Source organism: Melitaea cinxia, chromosome 8, assembly GCF_905220565.1.
Source record: "Melitaea cinxia chromosome 8, ilMelCinx1.1, whole genome shotgun sequence".
Classification (NCBI taxonomy): domain Eukaryota; kingdom Metazoa; phylum Arthropoda; class Insecta; order Lepidoptera; family Nymphalidae; genus Melitaea; species Melitaea cinxia.
The window spans coordinates 9721665-9745031 of record NC_059401.1 but is presented as its reverse complement, the minus strand read 5'-3'; the positions used below and the strand labels follow the sequence as shown (position 1 = coordinate 9745031).

The window sequence follows — 23367 nt, the reverse complement described above, 5'->3', positions numbered from 1 at the left end:
CCTGCTCTTTTCACATAAGTACCGGTCTCCCTGAACCGTTGGATACTGCGATGGATCGTTGAAACTGGTCGACGAAGATCTCTGGATATCACTCTGTAGGTACCATTTCTTTGCATTTCGAGTGCCCTGGCAATCTCCGTTGGGGCTAAGTCAGGCATAATTCAGTCCTCAACTCCAGAAAGATACGCGATTAAAAAAAAACTAACAAAAAACAGTATTTCAATGAAATTTTAAATCTAACTCAGAAGGAAGAAATACTCGAAGTTCGCTCCATATAAGGTGTATTTGAATAAAATTAAAACAATTGCATAAAATGTGATGTTCAGGTGTTTTCTTAATTTGAAAATATTGCTTTTTAAATTAAATGACGTATAAACCAGCCAGCAACCTTATATGATACTGATATCAAATCTTTATTTTAGGTTCCGCTAAATATGCCGGTGTGTGTATTTTTATTAAACTATTTCCTGTAACGACAGCGTTTTAATAAATAGTTCATAATTTGTGAATAATTTGTATAAAAATGCAATATTACAAAATTTAAAACTATCACAATTATACAGTTAGGTACCTACATATGTACATACATATATACCTACGTATCCGCTCTATTGTCAAACTCTGTCAGGGCCTGGCGGCCCATCGCCCCATCGCAACACGATGCCGTAGTACAGTGCGCTGCGCGCAACTTGACAGTTGATATTTTGCAGTTAGCCGGCGCCGTGTTGTTTTACGGTGAGGACGCCGTGCCGTGGACATGGGGCTGAGCCCTGACAGTTGATATTTCGCAAGTTGTGTATAAAACAAAATAACAAGAACCGTGTGCTGTGGATATTTAACAAAATAATTTTCAGCCCTTTACATACCTAAATCCAAATTCCATCAAGCCGATGTCACAGAATTTAAACAATATTCAAAAATACTCTACAAATCTATACAAATAAATAAAATAAGAGTATCTGTTTGTAATATTAAAATTAACTGTCACTCACTGAAATATCAACTATCAAGTTGCGCGCGGAGCACCGTCCACGGCGCCGTGCTACGGCACGACGCCGTCGCCGTAAAACAGCACGGTGCCGTGCCGTGGACATGGGGCCGGGCCCTATAACTCACGATGATTAAAAAATGTATAATAAAATTTGTTATTTCTTGATATATTTAAATCTTGAAACGAATGTACTTAACTTCTACAACGAATAGGTATATTAAATAAATGTATTTTTTAACGCTTATAATAAAGAAATATCTAGTGTAAATAAATAAATACATAGTGTGTATCTTTGAAAGATTATTATCAAATTTTCTTTATCTATTAACGTAGAATGTACCTAAATACACATTGAACATGTCTATTTTCAGGAATTTATTAAGAAAACATCAAAATCGTATCTTACAATTTTATCTTGGACCAAAGGTAGTCCTTACCGAGGGATAGGTATCTACTTATCAAATGAATGTGTGTTTATCAGTATTCATAGCTTAATTTCGATTGTGATAATTTTTTGTTTTTCCTCTTTATTTATTACTTAAGTCAGTTTTTTATTTATAACAATTATTTGACGATTTAGAGTTAGTGCTTCTATTATTATTGGTATTTTATTGCTGTTACTAATATATCCTCATTGCTTGCTAATTGTTAAACCTTATCAGAGTCGAAGTGTAAAGAATTAATTACCTAATTTTCATAGATAAACATTATTGAATACCTACTTGCGATTTTAAGTTTAGCGTGTATATGTGTTTTGGCCAATCAGACAGGTGCGGACGTCGACATAGAATAGATATGGCAAAGATATCGGTGATTCTTTACTCATATAGTCGTACTTGATTGTTATTTTCGATCTTCTTTCTCTCGAGTGTGGGTTATATCCGTAGATTATTGATTTGATTGACTGATTCAGCCTGTAACAACCGCTTGCTTAGCATAGGCCTTTCTCCATGTAGGAGAAAAGCCCTTAATCCACCCCTCTGCTCCACTGCGTTTCATTAAGTTTATTCTTATTATAGTAATGCACTTTTTCAATTATTATTATGGTATGGTTTCATGAAATGAATGCATAGCAATTAATTCTCAACTAAAACTTAGCTTGGGAGAGCGCTGAAAACAGCACTCTCCCAACTTAAGATAAAATTCTAACTGCGCACTTGTCGCTAATTGAATAAGATAGCAATCGTAACGCTGTGTACAAACGGCTTTTATAAATACTTTTTTTGTTTTTAGGTCCGCAGCCTAAAAGTATACAAGGTAGATATTTTTTAAACAGTAGTTTCTGCTATATAGAACAAAACCTTTTTAAATCTATAATTTGGATGGTATGTCACTCCCCAATTTATTTTAGTGAATCCTTTTTAATGACAGAATGTATATATATAATACACATTGCTTTCCTTTTTTGTTCAACACACGTAATAATCTTATGCGAACGACGAAAGTTCTAACATACTTAAACTGTTTCTTAAAATACTTATAAATCACTTTTCTTCATTATAATAATGCGATAAGTATAAAATATGTATTTAATGATTATACCTATTTGTAACATGTTTGTAAATTTAACTTTGTAAATACATCTCATATACCTAATTTTTTTTTTATATTAAAAAAAACTAAAACCAAATGAAGTTAATGAGTAATTTACAATTATTAAATATATTTGTTATAGTAGCTTAAGCACAATTTATAAAGAAACAATAAACGCACAGCTTTATGAACGAATGATGTTTGTTTTTTGTCCTTTCTAAATACACTATGCTTATGTGAAAACGTAAGATCTAACTGTAAAATACGAAGTTGTTTAAAACCTTTAATAAAAGAGCCGTCAATAATTTACTGCAAAAAATATTACCTACCTTTTCTAGATAAATAGTTAAATAAATAAACAAATTGTCAATCTAAACATATTTATTTACTTATTTTAACACAGATTTCTTGAAAGTCGTTCTTATCCAATCACTGCACAGAACATGAACACATACATCACTAGAAAATATGATATTAACATTAGTTAACATAATATCTATCGAACTTTTGATAATTAGAATATAATTAATCCGAGTAATATTATTTTATATTAAGTTCTGCGCCATTGCAGCCACATGTAACTTTTGTCAGAGAAAATTTACGAAATTTGCAAAAAAAAACATACTTATATAATAAAAATTATATTTTGAGGTGAAATTGTCAATTATTTAAAAATAAATAATATATTTGAATATATTTAGTGTAGTTAGCTTTTATTACTACCAATGATGGTAATATTCGTTAATATTTATGATTTAAATAAACCTTAATTTCACAGAACTGTTACTACAATTTTATTTATAATTTACTTATAATAAATAGGAATACTGGCTAAGCTTTTTTCTTCTGAAATACAATCCCATTATATATATATACACATCAAACTACGCATAGCCTCCTTTAACACTAAATTAGGTACTTAATATTAATCCTAATCTCAAAAATACAAACTTATTTTAGTGTCTTAAGGTGCTAACCTAGTGTTCATTCTGCCTATTCCAATATTTTCAGATTAACCTATTTGAACTTGACAGCATACCGTAAGACAATTTGGTGGTGTCATGGGATTTATAATTTTAAATTCATTAAAAATAGTATTCCTACAATTCATTTAAAAAAAAACAAGTATTTAAACAGTCACTTCTTGTTATGACTTACTATTAGGGATAACCAAGGCCCATTTTGTTTGTAAGAGATATAATTATTTAGTTATTTAGAAATATACAAGATGAAAGTATATCCCACATTAAATCAACATTTACTTTCAGTAACTGAGTACAAAATGAGATCAAATTTACCATATAAGAAGAGTAATAATATTTCATTACTACATTTCAAAATTAAATACTTTTTCTTAAATACAAGGGACATCTTATTAAAAAACGGTGGGAATCTTGTCATCACTTACAAAATTTTAATAAGTGTTTTAGTTATAACATGTTAATACGCAGGCTTTAATTTTTTAGAACTAAGTCATATTTTTTGTTTACTATTCACATTATACAAAAGTAATGTATACCTTTCAGCTGCAACAAACTGTGATGATAGTAATCAATCTTACATTAATACACGTAACTTATAAACTAGTGCGTCACATACATATCTTTTGTTGGAAAGTAAAATAGCTTTTATATATTCCAGGCGCTGTACAAGTCTAATATTACTAACATCTGTTGTGTTGAAGACATAAATCTTGTAAATTACAAGATATTTCATTCAATATGAAAATGTCAAAATTAAAACTTGAACAGCTATTAAAATACATAGTAATTATTTTGTTTTTTTTTTACTATGTGTTTTTTTTTATAATTTGTACTAATGCCCAGTCCTTTATTTTGTTAATAAATGTAATTTTTAATCATCATCTAATTCAATAACAATTGGCTCTACATTATCAGTAGCTTTAGCATATTCTTCTTTCAGTTGAGTTAATAATGAGCATTTTGGTATTTTAAGTTCTTCTGCTTCATCTACTAAAAGTTTTAATTTTTGTAGTCTACCAATATCTGGTGCAGTTGGCAGTAAAATATTCTTTGTCTCAGTCATCCATTTGTCAAAGCTATTGACTCTAAAATCGATTGTTTGTAACATTATATGCAGTTCATCCATATCATATCGGTAAAATAATGTTTTTTTACTTAATAGACATTGGCAAAATTCATCAGAACTAGCATGTTGTAGACATGCCATATGTTTGCAGTCAGCACACGATACAGAAGATAAAAAGCAAGTTGTCTTACAAATTTCACACAGTCTTTCATCATCACCTAATAACTCAAAAGCAGTCCTGCGTACATTTTTTAACCCCTTCTTGGCAATAAGAGCTCTTAAGCGACCTTCTTCTTCAGTTGCGTGCACTAGTTCCTTTTGTGTTTCTAAAGCAGTTTCTAAGTCTAGGCGGTCGCCTTCTAATGCCATCTTGCATATAAGTTCATCATGTGAAAATACACAAAACCGTTTCAAATTTTTATAATGCATTATACAATCACGTCCAATTTTAAGCCAATCGGGAGGAGCAAAGTTAACAGCTTCAGCAAAATTATAACCTTGATTGAATCCCGCATGATATGCTCTAGGAAATGTAACTACAAATTCACCGGCATGTTGATCTGTCCTATATATTGGAACTCCAGCTGCCATTAATATATTGGGATTCATTATTGTGACTAATTGATGTAGCAAATCAGGTTGAGATTTAAACAGATCTGGTGCTGCTGCTTTCATAGCATTTTCTAAAAGCTCTGCTCCATTTCCAGGTACTCCATACCAAGTTTTTGCTTCACCCCAGTGCAAATAATTTATTGAATAGCTCCAATGGTCTTCATTATGCCAACAAAATGCAGAGAAACACATACCCACGTACATCCAGGGAACAGTCATTCCCGAAATATCTGCATTAATGAATCTTAAAACAGAACCATCTAATACTGGCAAGTTGTTTAAATTCCACCCCGAGTCGACATATTCTTGATCTCCAGGGTATAAATTAAGCGAGGATTTGGTTGGAAAGCCTGAACCATGATCCATGGAATGCAAGTCTGCACCATATTCTACTGTAACATCCTCTTCTACTGAAGATATGATCCTCCAAAACTCTTTTTCAACTACATTGGTAGGCACTAAATGACCTGACATTCCAAAATAGTCAGACTTAAATTTATCGGCCATTTCACCAAATTGTTGCAAAGTATATTCTCTTTCTGCTTGAGCAAATCCAAAGGCCTCTGCTGGCTTATGAACTTCTTCAGCAATGCAACAAGGACAACGCCAATCTCCATCTGGGACTACATTGAGAGGAGGCTTTAAACAGAATGTGTGGTATGTGTCTGAACAACCATTACATATAAGTAGTAAATCATCTCTATGATCTTTCTGACAAATAGCACATATGTATATTGCTAATGGATCTAAGTCATATCGAGGTCTCTTTCTAGATTTTGTTATATCAAACTCTTCATCATTCAGCCCGGGCATTTTAGGACCAGGGCCATAACAAGCTAATTTTCTTAATTCTCTATTTCGTTTAATTTCCTCAAAATCAATTTTTAATTTTGAACCAGTAACATCAGGTTTGATATCTGAACCAGTTTTTGCTTTTTTTATGCTTGTATGGGGTCTCTCATCATTAGCATATTCATTCTGTATTTTGGTTATAGATTCTATTGATATTTCTTTAAAAAGATTTTTCCCGTTTTCACATTCTTCTTTAGTTTCAGTTTTCGTGTCAACTTTTTTTACGGTTTTTAAAATATCTGCTTTACTTTTTTCAAATATCTCATATGGAAGAAGAATCTTTTCATAGTTACTTTTAAGAAAATTCATTGTTATTGTGCTCTGACTGTAACCCATTGTTGTAGCGATCTTTCGCCATTTTTTAGGATTATTACAATTTTCAAAGCCCCCTTCTTCATCTACCCAAAATTTTAAGCAATACAAATCCAATGTTTTATTTTCAATCATTGGAATTTTTAAAGGTGATCCTTGTAAATCCCAAAATTTTAAAATTTTTTCGAGAAACAAAAGTTTTAGGCGTGTGATGGCTTCCAACTCATTTACTTTTTGAATCCGTGGAACGAATTTTAACTTATCTACGTCTAATGAAAATGGTGGCTGCCAACGAGCAGGTGGTTTGATTTTACAAATCCCTGTTAATTCTGCAACGGGACGTATTTTGGCGATATATCCTAGAGGATCCATGAATTCTTCAGGTGTAGGCTCAAATATGGGCGCCTCCGGTGGAGGAGTGAAAGTAAATTCAGCACTTTTTTGCATTGCATTTTTCTGGATATTTTTGCTATCCATTTTTATAACAACTACATTAATAATAATCTCAAAGTCTAATATAGTTTACTATTTTAATAAACCACGATTTAAAAATCACTAATGCCTACGTGACCTCTTGCCATGTGTAAATGGCTCCTTATATTACAAAGATCGGGAAACTATACATAGGATCGTCGACTTCGTTGACGAAAATGAATCATTTTGTAACTAATGCACTCAACACATTCGTAGTTCCATAATTTTAGTTTTTCACGTAATTCTTAAAACGCACGAATGTCGTATCATAAAAACACTACTATCAACCATCACAATATACTAGGCGAAAACGACATGCAACTAATCTCTATCAGTAAGCAGTATTAAACCTGCGACTGCCTCACGCAATACAAGTCACAACAGAAACAAATTTTTACATCACTGCGCGGTCTCAGACATCCTGCTCTTACACATAGATGTCGTCATGTCGTTTGTTTTATGCCAGTATGCCATTCAGATACGCAGTCGCCCGGCGGTTTCATTGGTTATTTTCATTTCGACATAAATTAAAATGTAATTTTTGTTATGTTGGTAATACTAATCAATTAAAATTACAAAAACTCTAAAATTTGAAACGCTAGGTCAAGATGCGCTAGGTAGTAATTCAAATGAGCTACTAGGTATTAATGAAAGTAACCTACTATATGTTATAAAAGTAAATTACAAATCTTCAACATTTTTCATGTTTAGATTATCAGTGTTAGGGATTCACATTATTTTTTTTAAATTAATAATGCTATAAAAAGGAAGTGTGTTTGTGTGAAATTCTACAAAAAGAAACTTTTGAAAAAAAAACCGGCCAAGTGCGAGTCGGACTCGCACACCGAGGGCTGTAGCCTGTACCGTACCCTGTAGGTTTTGATTTTATGGCTGTATATTTTGATTGCGTGGGCTTAGAAGCTTAATTTTTTCACGGCTCCAAGGAACGGTACTAGTAAGACTTTGAGTATTTAATAAGAATTTCAGCTCGATACCCTCCACGCATTCCTGAGAAAAAGTGTCTTGACACACAGACGGAATACAAAGTGATTCTATAAGGGTTCCATTTTTTCCTTTTGAGGTACGGAACCCTAAAAAGATTATTTACTTTTATCAGTCGTGCGTGATTAATCAGTTTTAAAGAAGGAGTTGGTTGTTTGTGCGTCTGTGTGTACTTTTTCAACCGACTTCATAAAAAGGAGGACTAAAGAAGATTTTTTTTTTATAATTTACCTCAAAGCTTTGGTTGTCTCATTTTAATTTGAGTTATCCACAATATTGTGATATATACTCAGTGGCGTGGCTACAAAGGGACAAGGTGGGGCAGTGCCCCGGGGCGCCTAAGTTCTCAGGGGGCCCCTCGGACTCTGACTTACAAATTATAAATTAAACAAATGAAAATTTCTCCCACGTTCAGAATATTAATGAACCAAATTCCATAAATGCGAATTTAATAATGGTAACTTATCTGAAAAGTTACAGAGGAATTCCCAACAAGTGTCGAACATCTGTGTTTAAAATTTGGAGGTAACTCCCGTCACCAGCACGTTTCAACTAGATGATATACTGATCTGATCTGAGATTCTGATCTAACAAGCATTTTTCGACTTATATGTAGTAATGCATATTTACTTACTTGACTATTTTTTCGTCGACCTAGGTAGGCAGACGAGGGGCGTGGTGCAAGGTTTGTTCGCATCAAGCGAGTCCCTGAATCAATATGATCCACGATTGAATTATTTTTTTAACCGACTTCCAAAAAAGGAGGAGGTTCTCAATTCGATTGTATTTTATTAATGTATGTTACATCAGAACTTTTGACTGGGTGGACTGATGTGGATCAATTTTGTTTTAATTGAAAGGTGTTGCATGTCATTTGGTCGCATTTAAATTTAATTGAAATCTGACAAGTACTTTAAGAGTTAGAACTATCTAATAATACGTATTACTTGACTATTTTTTCGTCGACCTACGTATGTATTAAATTGTATTGTATGTATTAAACCGCATAACTTTTCGGTACGGACTTTTTTGTAGTCCTATGAAAGAAGAGACTGCTTATTATTTAAGACTGCTTATTTAACTCCTAATTCTTTAATAATTATCGTCATATTACAATCATTTTACAAAAATCTTTAAAGATTATACACATAAATCTTCAGTATTACAGTCTTTGGATGTGTAAAAACCGCATAAAAATTTGTCCAGTAATTTTCAAATTTATCGCGAACAGGCAGGCAAACTGACGTGTGGAAGGATTTTATTTAATATCTTTATATATTATTCACATTTCAGTGACTGACAAAGAACATATATCACGTGGCGTACCCCAGGGCAGCATATTGAGACTCACACTCTTCCTTATTTATATAAACCAATTATGTAACTTTAATATTGATAACTGCTCGATATTTACATACGCTGACGACACTGCCTTACTGGTTTCTGGCAATAGTTTTGAAGCTACCAAGAGCCATATCATAAATGGTATGGAGGTCGTTATGGGATGCCTTTGTGATAATCGTCTAACGCTAAATTTGGATAAGACACATTATTAGATATATAGAGAGACGTGCATTTCTTGATGACATCACAATGCACTCCTGTAAGCAGAATTCAAATCCATGCGGATGCAAAACTCTTAAAACAGTAAGCGTTGTCAAATATTTGGGAGTAACTTTGGGGACTTGATTGGCATGTCCATGTAAATAATATCACAATGAGAGTTCGGGGACTGATTTATGTTTTTAAAAATCTCAGCAATTTAGCTAATAGTGACACCCTTTTCTTGGTCTACCGTCGGGGATGTCAATCAATTGTGTTTTACTGTATATCAGTTTGGCGTTGTGCTTATAAGTCTTCTCGCTTACACTCGAGCGTACTCAACGAGCTATCCTGAACGTCATAACACGACAAAAGCGAACATACCCAACTGACCAACTTTACTCTGAATGTACCGTTAGACAGTTAGTCGTTATTCGTTTGACACTTCGTAAGCATTCCTCATCGCCTTTTTTAACCGACTTCCAAAAAAGGAGGAGGTTCTCAATTCGACTGTATTTTTTTTATTACGTATGTTACATCAGAGCTTTTGACCGGGTGGACCGATTTCGACAATTTTTTTTTAATCGAAAGGTGGTGTGCGTCAATTGGTCCCATTTAAATTTATTTGAAATCTAACAACTACTTTTCGAGTTATATCTAATAATGCGTTTTTACTTGACGCTTTTTTCGTCGACCTACGTTCTATTATACCGAATAACTTTCTACTGGATGTACCGATTTTGATAATTCTTTTTTTGTTAGAAAGGGGATATCCCTAGTTTGGTACCATGATGAGGAAACCAGGATCTGATGATGGGATCCCAGAGAAATCGAGGGAAACTCTCGAAAATCCGCAATAACTTTTTACTGGGTGTACCGATTTTGATAATTTTTAATTTAATCGAAAGCTGATGTTTATCATGTGGTCACATATAAATTTTATCGAGATCTGATAACTACTTTTTGAGTAATCTTTGATAACGCGTAGTTACTTGACTATTTTTTCGTCGATCTACGTTGTATTACTTGTCGATGTAATTGAAGTCGGTTTTTTTTTCGTTTGCGAGCAAACACTATTATTACAAGTTTCTGTTCAGTCTTAATCAAAAAGAATATACACTTCAGCCTGTAATATCCCACTACTGGGCATAGGCCTCTTTCCCCATGTAGGAGAAGGATCAGAGCTTAATCCACCACGCTGCTCCAATGCGGGTTGGCGGATATATTCCCTACTATGAGTAACGATCGCTATCAGGTGTACATGATAGCAACCGGGACCAACGGCTTAACGTGGTCTCCGAGGCACGGTGGGGAGACTCACAAGGACTGCACAAACACCCAGACCATGGCAAACAGCTGTATGGCCAATACAAATGTTTGTCATGTGCGGGGATTGAACCCGCAACCGCCAGCGTAACAGGTACAATCCATGGCTGTGACAGTTGCGCCAACGCGGTGTCAAAAAGAATATAGCTTCCGTCAATTCCATAGACTAGATATCGTACATCGTGGGTTAGTAACCAAAGTGGGGCCTTAAGTTCCAAAGTATACCATAATATTGACAGGATTATACGATTATACATGTTTATACACTTACCTACAAAAAGGTCAAACAGGCTGTTCAGAACTTTCTAGTTTCTACTTACATTGAACTACAGTGATACCGAGGAACTGCTTAAATGTAAACATTTGAAATCTGTGTCTTTGTCCCCTCTGATCAGTGGTTTAACCCGATCCCTAGACTGGCAGGGCTGGCAAGGGCGGCACATACATACAACGCACACACACACACACACACACACACACACACACACGCACACACACACACACACACACACACACACGCACACGCACACACACACACACATACACACACACAGTCACACTTTCATTCAAAAAAAAATCGTTCAACTCGCAGAGTTACAAAATATAAATATTACTACAATAAAAGTTGCCTAGGTTAGTATGTACATCAGCTGTCTGCCAGTGAAAGTCCCATCAAAATCGGTCCAGATGTTTCAGAGAATAGCCGGAATAAACAGACAGACAGACAGAAAAAATTGTAAAAAATGTCATTTGGTGTACCGTCTATACATCCATATGCATTTAGAAAAGAAGCGGTTATTTTAATATTACAACATCTTCCAATTATATTTATTTGTATAGATAATAAAAAAAGCATTTACAAACATCCTTGCAGCATTATAAAAACTAAAAAATGAAATAAATAAATAAATAACAATTTATAGAAATTAAAACTAATATATTGTCATAACCTCCAGTTAGAGAAAGTCGGATAAGCAGTCGGTCCTGACGGCCGTGTGTTCACAATTAGGTACCAAATAATATTAAAATAACCGCTTTTTACTAAATGCATAAGTATGTATGCACGATAAATATAACAAAATAACATTTTTTACAATTTCTGTCTGTCTGTTTGTTTGTTCCGGCTAATCTCTAAAACGGCTGGATTGATTTTGACGGGACTTTCACTGGCAGATAGCTGATATAGTAAGGAGTAACTTAGGCTACTTTTATTTTAGAAATTTATTTATTTTATAACTCTGCGAACTGAACAATAACTTTTTTGTTAAATACTATTATACGCGGACGAAGTCGCGGACACAGCTAGTATATGTTGTTTTAAAATTTATCCCCAATAGGGAAAGGCAAAGGACTATAATCCATACAGCCTAGTCTGAATTTGTAAGTTTCGTTCTGATATATCAAAAGGCCAGAGCCAAGTCTGAAGTAACTTTATTGTTCTTCTGATTCGATGACTGGTAGAGTAAGGCCGAAGCCAAGTCTGTAATCACAGCTAGTATATATATTATATAATCATGCGATAAACATACGGTATTACTAGTCTGTGGTTGAGTGTCAAATAATGTTCTTTCCATGTTCGTTCTAACCTATATTATCACCTATTATTAAAAGAATTATTAATACATGAAAAACAAATAAATATAGTTATTGTAATTGTTTGGTTTTTTACAATATGAATACATTTCGCTGCTGTTTACGAATAAATTATTTAAGTCAATATCAACAAATACGACTGATCCATAGAATAAGAGGTAAACCTCCAATATACAGCAGAACGATTAAAGAGAGATTAGATGAGTTAAACTTTAAAGACGAATTGTATACAACGAGAGTGGACATAGGGCTCCCGCTGGCAAAGTAAGTCTCGTGACTCTCATACCGAGCTTTTCCGTTTATGTTAAAATGTAAATTAATAAAATAGTTTATTTATTTATATATACTAACTGACCTGGTGAACTTCGTACGGCCTTATTTTTTTTTTAAATATAATAATTACATATATCAAAATAAAATATAGCCTATCTTTCAAGTTGGATTAAACTGCAAATGGTGTGCAAATTTGACTAAAATCAGTTTAGTTTAAGAGTATCGCGGACAAACAACGTGCCGCGTAAATTATAGGTATATATTAAGATTTAAAAACATAAAATTAATATTTCGTAGAAAAACATCATCTAAAGCCCGCAAAGAGCGTTTGGAACATTCGAAATCTGTAAAAAGTAACAAAAACTTGGAAGAGTTAGCCCGAAAATGTATGTTGGAAATTGATTTGGAACAATCTAAGAAGGACTGGCTCCATTCATTGGGTCCTGTTCATAAAAAACAGATAGCTGATCATTATGGTGTGTTCGAACATCTCTATGGTGAAGGTTTTTTTATACCTCAATTGAATTTGGAAATATTTTATGACATAAAGGATGATACTTGTTTACCTGTCTATTATGGTAACATAATTAAGCCTGCTGAGGCACTCAATAGTCCTCTTGTGTCTTATGAATCTGATGGGAATACTCTGTGGACCCTCGCTTTAAGTAATCTTGATGGGCATCTGACTGAAAATGATAAGGAGTATGTACACTGGTTGGTAGCTAATATTCCCAGTAATTCCATTGAAAAGGGTGATGTAATTGCCAATTATTTGCAACCATTTCCATTAAAAGGCACAGGCTATCATAGATATGTCTTTGTATTATACAAGCAGGATGGAAGGATTTCATATGACATACCTCTAAGTAAGTTTTTATTTTTATAATGTTGTCTATAATTTTCTTTAGTGAAGAATTTAAGTTAGTTATATATTTGTAAAAATTACTAATTACAAAGTCACTTCCCGCTGTCTATATGCTTAGATCTTTAAAACTATGCAATGCATTTTGATGCGGTTTTCTTAAGTAAATAGAGTGATTACAGAGGAAGGTTTATATGTATAATACATGAATAATACAGTAGACGAATACTGATGGTTTTTGAAACTGTTTAAAGGTGGGGCAGGTCACTAGTAAGATATAAATTTAATAACAAAATTAAAGGACTGTCTTTTCATATGTCAGTTTTGTGCTATATTTGTTTCGTTGTTAAAAAAATAAAAATACATGACATTGGCTAAATTATCTGAACTATGTTGACCCTAGTTAAAGCAAATAAATCCAATTACAATAAGTAGAAATAACATAAATAATAAACAAATACAATGTATCATTATATATTACTTTCAGTAACATCATCATCAAGTCTAGAAGAAAGAACATTTAGTACCAGAGATTGGTATCAAAAATATCAAGATAGTATTACTCCAGTGGGTCTCGCCTTCTACCAAAGTGATTGGGATCCAACTGTTAAAGAGTTCTTTCATAAAACTTTAAATCTAAAGGAACCAAGTAAGCTTACAATTTTTTGTATCCAGAATTATTACTGTAACCCATACGTCACCAGCAGGGGTTGCGTCCCCTTGTGGGCACTGGAAGCTTTTCGTGAGGGCAGTAGCCGGCCAAAGGAAAATGAGGGGTGTTATGATAGTCAAGGGGGCAATTGCAGCATACCTACCTATTTATGAAAAGATATGTAGAAAACAACGGCACAGCGGTTTGTGGCAGCACTGGTTTGTGGCTGTTGCATTGGTGGTTGTGGATTTGATCCCCGCACATGGAAAACCTCTGTATTAACCATACAGATGTTTGCGTGGTCTGGGTGTTTGTGCTTGTGTATTGTGTGTGTTCCCAGACCCCCAAACAGCAGACAATCCCTACTGGGGTCCGTTGAGTGTGAAGCATTTATTTATTTATAACATTCCTATTTTTAAAGAATGTACACAAAAAGCGAAGTCATATAAAGCATTATCAAATAAAGAGGCAGATATTTTTAATGTTAAGACATCTAATATATAAAATTCTCGTGTCGCGGTGTTTGTAGTTAAAATCCTCTGAAATGGCTTGACCGATTCTCATGAAATTTTGTGTGCATATTGGGTAGGTCTGAGAATCAACATCTATTTTTCATCCCCCTAAATGTTAAGGGTAGTCCACCCTTATTTTTTTTTAAATATTTAGATAAATTATTTATTGTTTATTTTATTATTATGATTTGGCGTTGAAAAATACATACAACCCTAAATTTTCACCCTTCTACCACCAACCCCTATTTTTAAATAGCGTTTAGCGGCAAGACAACTTTTGCGCCGAGTCAGCTAGTTTTACTATATAAATATGCTTTGTTCCAGTTTACGAATATGACTTCCCAGACCCGTATATAAGACCTCAAGAGTGGTATCCACGAAGGAAACCGTTTAACTTGTACATGGACAAATACAGAGATCCAAAACAAATCAACAAAGAATATTTATTACGTAAACTGAAAAATGAAGATCCATTCAAGGCTCCTCCACCTCCACTAAGGTTCCCTAATGCTCATCCATTTCCAAAGAGCATGCCATCATGGTTGAAACTGCATGAGAAAAAGATAAGACTAAAATGGGGAAGAGTCAATGATGTTTAGATCAGTATAATAGAAATAATTAAATTGGATATTTATCAATGTAAATACTTTTTTATTTTATTATAACATTACCATTATTTTCTCTGGGGCATTCCACGCGAATTACCTAATTATCTAATATAGGCACTTACACTAGGGCGTTCCTGCTGGTTACTCGACACTTTAATGACTAATAACTCGATAATTAAACAATATACTATTATAATATTACACATGTGTATATAGGGCATATATAGGTATAACATATTCGAAAATTACTAAAATCGGAAACATCGACATTTTTTAGTTGTCCGCTTCGCGTGGATTGCCCCCATGGATAGTCAGTTTGGTTACTTTGCTCATAAACAAATGGTCTAAGATCCCACTGCAAATTAGTGCATGCATCGAGGATTTGCTAAAAACCAATTTTTCATGTATATTTATTATTAACAGAATATATATCGATCAGGTTGCTTATCAAAATGTAGCCACTAGTATTTTTAATTAAATTTTTGTAATAATAATGCCGCAACTGTTCAGTTGAGAACACTAGCATTCGATGCACGCGTAACGACTTACTATTCTGTTTGCTCGCAAACGAAAAAAAAAAACCGTCTTCAATTTATTATAAAAGTGGTTATTAGATTTCGATCAAATTTAAATGGGACCGCAAGACAAGCACCAGCTTTCGATTAAGCTTAGATAGAAAAAGCGTAACAGTAAATTGGCACTGCCCTCTAGTGGATAATACAGGTAGCTCACAACGGTATACGATAGTTCGAACCGAAAATAACACAATCTCTCGTTACGACAACGACGCGTACGCATCGTTACATAAATACACGTTTAAACCATTTTCAACTGCCAGAAATGCTTATTTGCGACCAAATTTAATGAGGCAACATATATAATAATAGAAAAAAAAAATAGCTTTAATTTGATATATAAATCATAACGTTCGTTATGAACGTATAAACGTATCGAAATCGTACCTGGATGAGAGGTGCGGCCAGGTGCACAACGGCAGCCGTGATTTTTCAGGATCTTTATATATATATATATATATATATATATATATATATATATATATATATATATATATATTGCCGTGATGTAGATGATAATTTATTTAAAAAACAAGTGAACGAAATTTTTTAACAAAAATCAATTAACAAAAATTTAATTAAAAATACTAGTGGCTACATTTTGATAGGCAACCTGGTCGATATATATTCTCCTAGTCATAAATATACACAAAAATTTGGTTTTTGGCAAAACCTCGATGCGTGCACTAATTTGCAGTGGGATCTCATACCAAAAGTTTGTTTAACATTTCTAAAGAAATACAAAATTTGATTCACATTCACGAAAAATTCTTTCTTTCATTGTAAAAAAGTGCTATAAAAAAGGTCTATACGCGGGTAGTAAAACCTTTGACCATGGCATTACCTTTTGAGCTCTTACCAATTGTCATTAGGAAATCGAGCTAATAAATGGTTCTCATTTTGCCAGAGCTGTATCAGATTCAATTTTTGAAATGTTTGTCCATCTTGAGTTACCAGTTTAGGCACTTTCATTTATAGCCAAGAGTTGTATGTTGGTTTAAATATGAGCAAAATTGTTGATGACATGTAGGAGGCTATTCCTTGTAAGAACAATTTCAGAGTTTCATATTTTAAAACAATATTATCTGATAGTTATTCTATACAGTTTTAATAGATCTAAGACAGTTTTAGACATTTAATAAAACATCAATATTCATTTTTGGTGTTTAATTACTAGCAAAATAAAGTACACATTGCTATTATAATAGTTTCTGACGCCGAAATTAAAAAAAAAACCACTCCCAAAAAGTGATCAATATACATTACATAAACTTTTTAAACTATAGATCTAATTTTGATTAAAAAAAAATATTTTTCATTATGTAATTATACATATCAATAAATGCATTAAATCGTTAAATACGAAACATTAATGTAAAATTAAATACATATTCCAGCTTAAAACGAAAATTTAGAAATATGGATATAATTACTTATATGCTGGCATATTGATGGGATAGACCAAATAATTTCAAAACAACTGAGTAATTGTCAAAAATTAAAATTGTTTTTGATAATAACATTATCAATCCATCCTTCTAATAGGAGAATTATTAAATTTTTATTTCAATATCAATGAACTATAAAACATATTAAATTTTAATGGGTGTTCAAATTAATTGTGATTGAAAATAGATATATAATTCTAATCCAAACCAACATCGTCATCAGCATTCTTAGCACCAGTTGGGGGAGCACCACCTCCAAAACCTGTAAAATTATAACAATAACAAGACATTGACTATGACCAAATTTAATTATTGCCTGGTTCTACAACTATTCCTGTTTTAAAAATAATTTAAAACTAAAACAACAGTAAAAGTAGTCTTAACTTTTACTGTTGTTTAATATTTAACCGACTTCAAAAAAGGAGGTTACTCAATTCGACTTTATATATATGTATATATATATTACATACATACATGTTCGGGGATAACTTCGTCGTTTATGAACTGATTTTGATAATTCTTTTTTTGTTGGAAAGGAGATATCCCAAGTGTGGTACCATGATAAGGAAAACAGGATCTGATGATGGAATCCCAGATAAATCGAGATAAACCCTCGAAAATCGTAGTGACGACTAGTGCGTTTGTTAATTTTTTTCGTCTACTTAAGTAGTATTTGCGTTTGCGAGCAAACACAATTATTATAATAATTTCTTTCAACATTATAAATACGTCCAGAGTCCAAGTAGGGCTATCTTAGATAAGAGATGCGACATGACATAACGGCTTAAGTCCAAGTGCACAACACGCAACAACTTACACAATAACGGAAACTTAAGATATAATGATTTCTAAAATGTTGCACAGTGTAACTACGTTTTTTGCTCATTTAACAAAGATGGATCATAAAATTAAGCATATAATACAAACAGTTGTTATAAATTCCATTGTCAAAGATGTCTAGCAGGCTACTAATTATCACATAACTCATAAGCAAGATATCAGTAATTTAACGTCAATTGTACTGAAAATTGCATTTGCCATGGAGGCATTCGAACATCGGCAACTATGGAACCATCTGATCTGGGTGTCGGTCCTTGTGAGTCTCTCCACTGTGCGTTAGAGAGCATGTTAAACTGGTCAGTAGCGGTTGTTATCATATATGTCTGGTAGCAATTATTAGTCAACTGAGGAACACAGCAGGAAATTTCCTGCTCAAAATATGGAGCAGTCCGACTGTGGTATTCCTGTTACCTGGACCTCAGACTTCTGTAGGATAACAGCTAAATAATACTGTTTTCAAGCAGTGTAGTGTTTCTGTTGGTAAGGGGAGCTCCTGGGGGGAAAGGGGATAGGGTCGTCTATAAGCTACGATAATCGCTTACCATCAGGTGAGCCGCTTGTTTGATAACTATATATAAAAAAAGTCATATTGGGGAATATATCCACCAACCCGCAGTGGAGCAGTTTGGAGGATTAAGCTCGGACGTTTTTCATATGGAGATATGGAGAAAGCAGCATATTATGCCCAGCAGTAGGATGTTATAGGCTAAATCTGTTAATTAATTCATATCAACGAAGGGTCAGTTGCATTACCTCCAAATCCACCTGGTGCAGCACCACCTCCCATTCCAAATTTACTTTTCAACAACTCTAATGCAGCAAGTACTTTGGGATTGTTTTGGTACTTTACAAAATTGGCAGGATTTGAAGACACATCGTAGAATGCAGCTGATGTCTCTGGATCCTAAAAATATTAAATAAATACATATAAATAAAAGAATCAATAAAACGAAAATTTTTAAACATTTCATTAATAAGCTTACATACTCTTAAATATCTTGACTAAATCAAATGTGTACATATTAAAAAATGTAATCAGACAACTCACAAATGAAATCGAAAGGAATCTAGTATAAATATTTTTTTACCTTTAAAGCAGCAAAAAGATCAGGATCAGAGAGTAGTTTGTAGAAATCAGCAGAATCAAAGGATCCCATTCCAGGGGGACCTCCTGAACGGAAACCAGGTTGAGATTGCGACTGCGACTGTGCTTGTGCCTGTTCTTCAGCAGCTTTAGCACGAGCCTCTTGAGCTTTACGAGCTCTATGTAGTTTTTCACGGTGCTAAAAGCAATGTTACAACATATAAAACCAAAATTTTATATATAAAAAAAATGATTATACACCTTATTTGTGTAAAGTTTTATATTACTGATGAAGTAACAGTTTTTTAACAAGTGTTACTTATAAAGAAATATTATACCTATCATTATTGTATCTGAAATATTACAAGATTCCTGATGTGATAATTGTGATTGCTTGCAAGTGAAATGAAATAAAAATATTTGTTTTGCCATAAGATGATTACACACACTTCATGATTCAACCTGTAACATCTGAATGCTGGGCTTAGGCCTCTTTCTCCATGTGGGAGAAGGATTGGAGATTAGTCCACCATGCTGCTTCACTGCAGGTTGTCGGATATATTTCCTATTATGAGTAACAATCTCTATCAGGTATGTATGATATCAACCAGAACCGATGGCTTTACGTGCTTTCCGAGAAACGGTGGGAAGACCCACATGGGCAGACATCGAAACCAGAAAGAAATATTTGAACAAATACAAATACAAATATCCATCCTGAGTGGGAATCGAACCCGTAATACGTCGGTGTGCGCACGCCGCACGCACACTCGCACGCACGCACGCACGCACACTTAACGGCAAAAAAGTCATTTTAGCTACCAATTTTAAAATTGCTATAAATATTTGTTAGGTACATTACAAACTTAGGTAATGTTTTGTGTAATAAATAACAATATTTTTAATTTGTAACCTTCTAATATGTAAACTATTATAGTAGTTACAATAGTTGTATAAATACCAGGATAAGTGGGTTCAAGTTTATAACTTTATAATATTAGTAGATAATATTTTAGTAGTTAATAATTTCTATATGAAAAAAAAAATTCTGTGGCTATCTGTTTTTCATAAGAAAATTAATATATGACAAACAATTTACCTCTTTTTCTTCTTTTTTACGTTGAACACTAAGTTTGTGTTGACGAAGTTTCTCAGCATTAGGTTTTACTAAAGAAAACCATTCATTGGCTTGATCATCGTAATCAATTTTAAGTGACTCGCAAAGGTCGTGCGATGCTTCTTCAAACTTGCCCAGAAGACTGAAAATTATTGAAATTTTATAAAAATTATTTGTAGGGATTTTTTTAAATTCAGAGCAACATCTAGTAAAAATATTCTATACTAACATTATAAAGCTAACTTATACTACATAAAACTAATAAGCAAATTATAACAAAAAAACATTTTCTCAAATGATACAGCATACTTTTGGAGCAATCTGACTGGGAAAATAACAATAATAATAATATTCTTTATTGTACACCAAAATACAAACAAACAGAGTAGTAACTAAAAAAAGATGTACAAAGGCATTCTCATAGCTGAAGAGCGATTTCTTCCAGATAGTCTTTAGGTACAGGACACAATATAGTAGCGACAGATAGGAAGTGTACAAATATGAAGATTCCAAGGATGAATGATAATAGTGTTTAATAGATTCAATAATACATATGCATACACATAAATACATACAAATATCCATACATAAATAAATGCTTCATTAGACCTTGCTTAAAACAGGATGAGGTAGGAGCATGTCTTATTGGAAGGGGAAGAGAATTCCGAAAGCGGACAGCTTTAGCAGTGAAGGAATTAGAATAGAGAGAGGATGTATGAGAAGGAATTTTTAGAAGTAAATTGGAGTCAGATCTAAGGGAACATTCATGGGAATTGCAAAGATAAGTAAACCAACAATGCGATGCATAATTGATATATATTAAGATATACCTATAAGCACGTCCCCTAAATTTGTATGCAGCTGCACTGTCACAATTGAGCTCCAAGGCCTTTGTACAGTCCTTGATGCAGGCATGTAGCTTATTCTGTTTAAGGAATACCTGAAAACATAGTCAATTGTTAATGACTAAGTTACAAATTATCATAATTTACATAATAAATTTTCATGTGAATCTTGAAATTAAGTGTATGTTTAAGGTTAAAATTATCTTTCCATTATTGTATATGAAAACTGTGTTTTATATATGATAATATGTATGTTAGTTTTTATAGTTTTTATACATACACGATACAATCACCTGCTTAATAATCGCATGATATAAGTGCATAAACAGGAATACGAAACAAATATGTTGGAGTTCCGGAATTACAAACAAAATGTGTTTTAACAAAAATCTGTATTAGTACTATAAAAAATTAGAAGGAGCAGGGATTAAACTTAAGATTACTAGTACTACTACATCTGTGCTAGGCATTGTGACCAAATTATTCATTCAATTAGAATGCATGAACAAAACTAAATTATATTATCAAAGATTCTATTTACCATATGGGCCAAAATAGTAAAAAATACATTTCGATGTTTTAAGAAGTGGTAAGTATTAATAAAATGAAGATGGATAAAACATCATTTTCTAATACCTGTCCTCTCTTAGCGAATAGTAAAGCACTTTGTGAATTTAGCTTTATTGCTTCTGTGTAAAGAGCTATAGCTTCATCATATTTTTGTTCAGAGAAAGCTTGCATAGCTTCAGACCTCTTCTGATCTGATAGATCTCGGTCTTCATCTGTCACTTCTTTTGAATCATCTCCCATGTCTTGATTGGCCTCAGATGTGTCGGCAATGACACCTGCAAAAACAAGTGAGTAGTTTTGATGAAAAAATTTGCTTTTTTACTATTTATAAAATATTCAGCATAAAAAATTGTTTGCATTTTTATTCTTATTTTAGTAATATTTTGTGAAATTTGCTATGTTTTAAAGATATCATAGACGCAGAGTGACAAACAAACCTTAAAAAACATTTTATAAAATAGTTATTTAAATGTTTTTATGTGACATTTTTAATCAGGTATTAATTATTCAATGGTTAGTATTAATACAAAATGTTTACAAACATACCTTCCATATCAAGTTCTACATCAGACTCAGGTTCCGATTCTTCTTCTGTCGACATTTCAGCCTTAACATCAGCATTAGCACTTGAACTATTGAAAAACAACATTAAAAATATATTCTCAAATAAAAAAAAATTGATATTCAAGAAATATATTGTCCATAAATACGCACTTATCCCCTGATGCTGCAAACTCTTTATTTTCTTGAGCAACCTCAGGTAAAATGACTCCGAGTGTTACTAAATAATCTCTAAAGAACGACAACTTCGGATGTTGTAAAATTTGCGGCTGTGCTTTGCATATTTCAACGAAAGCTTTTAATTGCGATAACTGTTCCTCGTTAAATGGGCAACTCATTATTGATATCGGTTATTCTGCCGGTAAATAATACATGATAATTAGTCGTTATCAAGAGTAAATATAACAAATGATTTGATATATACTTTACATTTATTGTTGATTCTCAAAAGTGTACTTACTTTTTTGTAACAAAAGACAATAACTTCAAGAAAATTCCCGAAGTATGCAATACGGCATACGCTAATAACTATTCTTAAATTCTTTCAAGAATTCTCTTTCATGCATTCAGTTTGACATTATAATGTGTTGCTAGTTGCTACTTCACAGCATTTTAGTTAACAATTAAAACTTCATACTGTAAAACGAAGTGAAAAACGATATATAAGAAAAAATATATAAAATCTGTAAGTATTATAGATAATATATGCATAATACACCTACACGTTTTTACATTTTTAATTTTCATTTGAATTCCTCTTACATCGAGAGAAAAACTTTAATACGACTCTATTTATAAAAAAGGTTACTTTATGTAATGCAAATAAGAAATCGTATTATTTAAAATATTTTTTTTTTTGTGTTATTCTATTCTATAGCGAATATAGGTAACAAATTTTCCATAATTACTTATGTGAGTACCGGGTTATATTTTTTTAAAGTATGACTGCATGAAATTACTTTTATAAATTTATAAGAAAAATGTGGCAAACCATAGTTTTTATTGTATTTTATAGTTGTATTATACGTTCTATTTTGTTTTTGTGAATAAAATTAAAATGAAATAAATTTGTTTCAGGAATTCCTTCTTAATTAATGAATTAATCAATTATACTTGCTTTCAAAGTTGGGTAAA

The 23367-nt window shown here is 32.8% G+C and overlaps 3 protein-coding genes across 3 annotated transcripts; 1 reads left to right on the top strand and 2 right to left on the bottom strand.

Moving 5' to 3' along the window:
- Positions 1-2887: 2887 nt before the first annotated feature.
- LOC123655610 (lysine-specific demethylase lid-like) lies at positions 2888-7205 on the bottom strand. The gene has a single exon (XM_045591374.1). It carries the CDS (start codon positions 6824-6826, stop codon positions 4379-4381), a length of 2448 nt encoding a protein of 815 aa, XP_045447330.1. The 5' UTR covers positions 6827-7205; the 3' UTR covers positions 2888-4378.
- A 5029-nt stretch (positions 7206-12234) lies between these two features.
- Positions 12235-15229, top strand: LOC123655993 (39S ribosomal protein L38, mitochondrial). Its single transcript, XM_045591716.1, has 4 exons — positions 12235-12550; positions 12857-13425; positions 13909-14070; positions 14910-15229. Exons 1-4 carry the CDS (start codon positions 12366-12368, stop codon positions 15182-15184), a joined length of 1191 nt encoding a protein of 396 aa, XP_045447672.1. The 5' UTR covers positions 12235-12365; the 3' UTR covers positions 15185-15229.
- Positions 15230-16920: 1691 nt separating this feature from the next.
- On the bottom strand, positions 16921-22808 carry LOC123655496 (putative protein FAM10A4). Its single transcript, XM_045591274.1, has 9 exons — positions 22694-22808; positions 22387-22588; positions 22219-22304; positions 21739-21947; positions 21088-21197; positions 20240-20399; positions 19145-19339; positions 18810-18960; positions 16921-17478 (listed from the first exon to the last, which is right to left on the bottom strand). Exons 2-9 carry the CDS (start codon positions 22569-22571, stop codon positions 17414-17416), a joined length of 1161 nt encoding a protein of 386 aa, XP_045447230.1. The 5' UTR covers positions 22572-22588; positions 22694-22808; the 3' UTR covers positions 16921-17413.
- Positions 22809-23367: the final 559 nt, after the last annotated feature.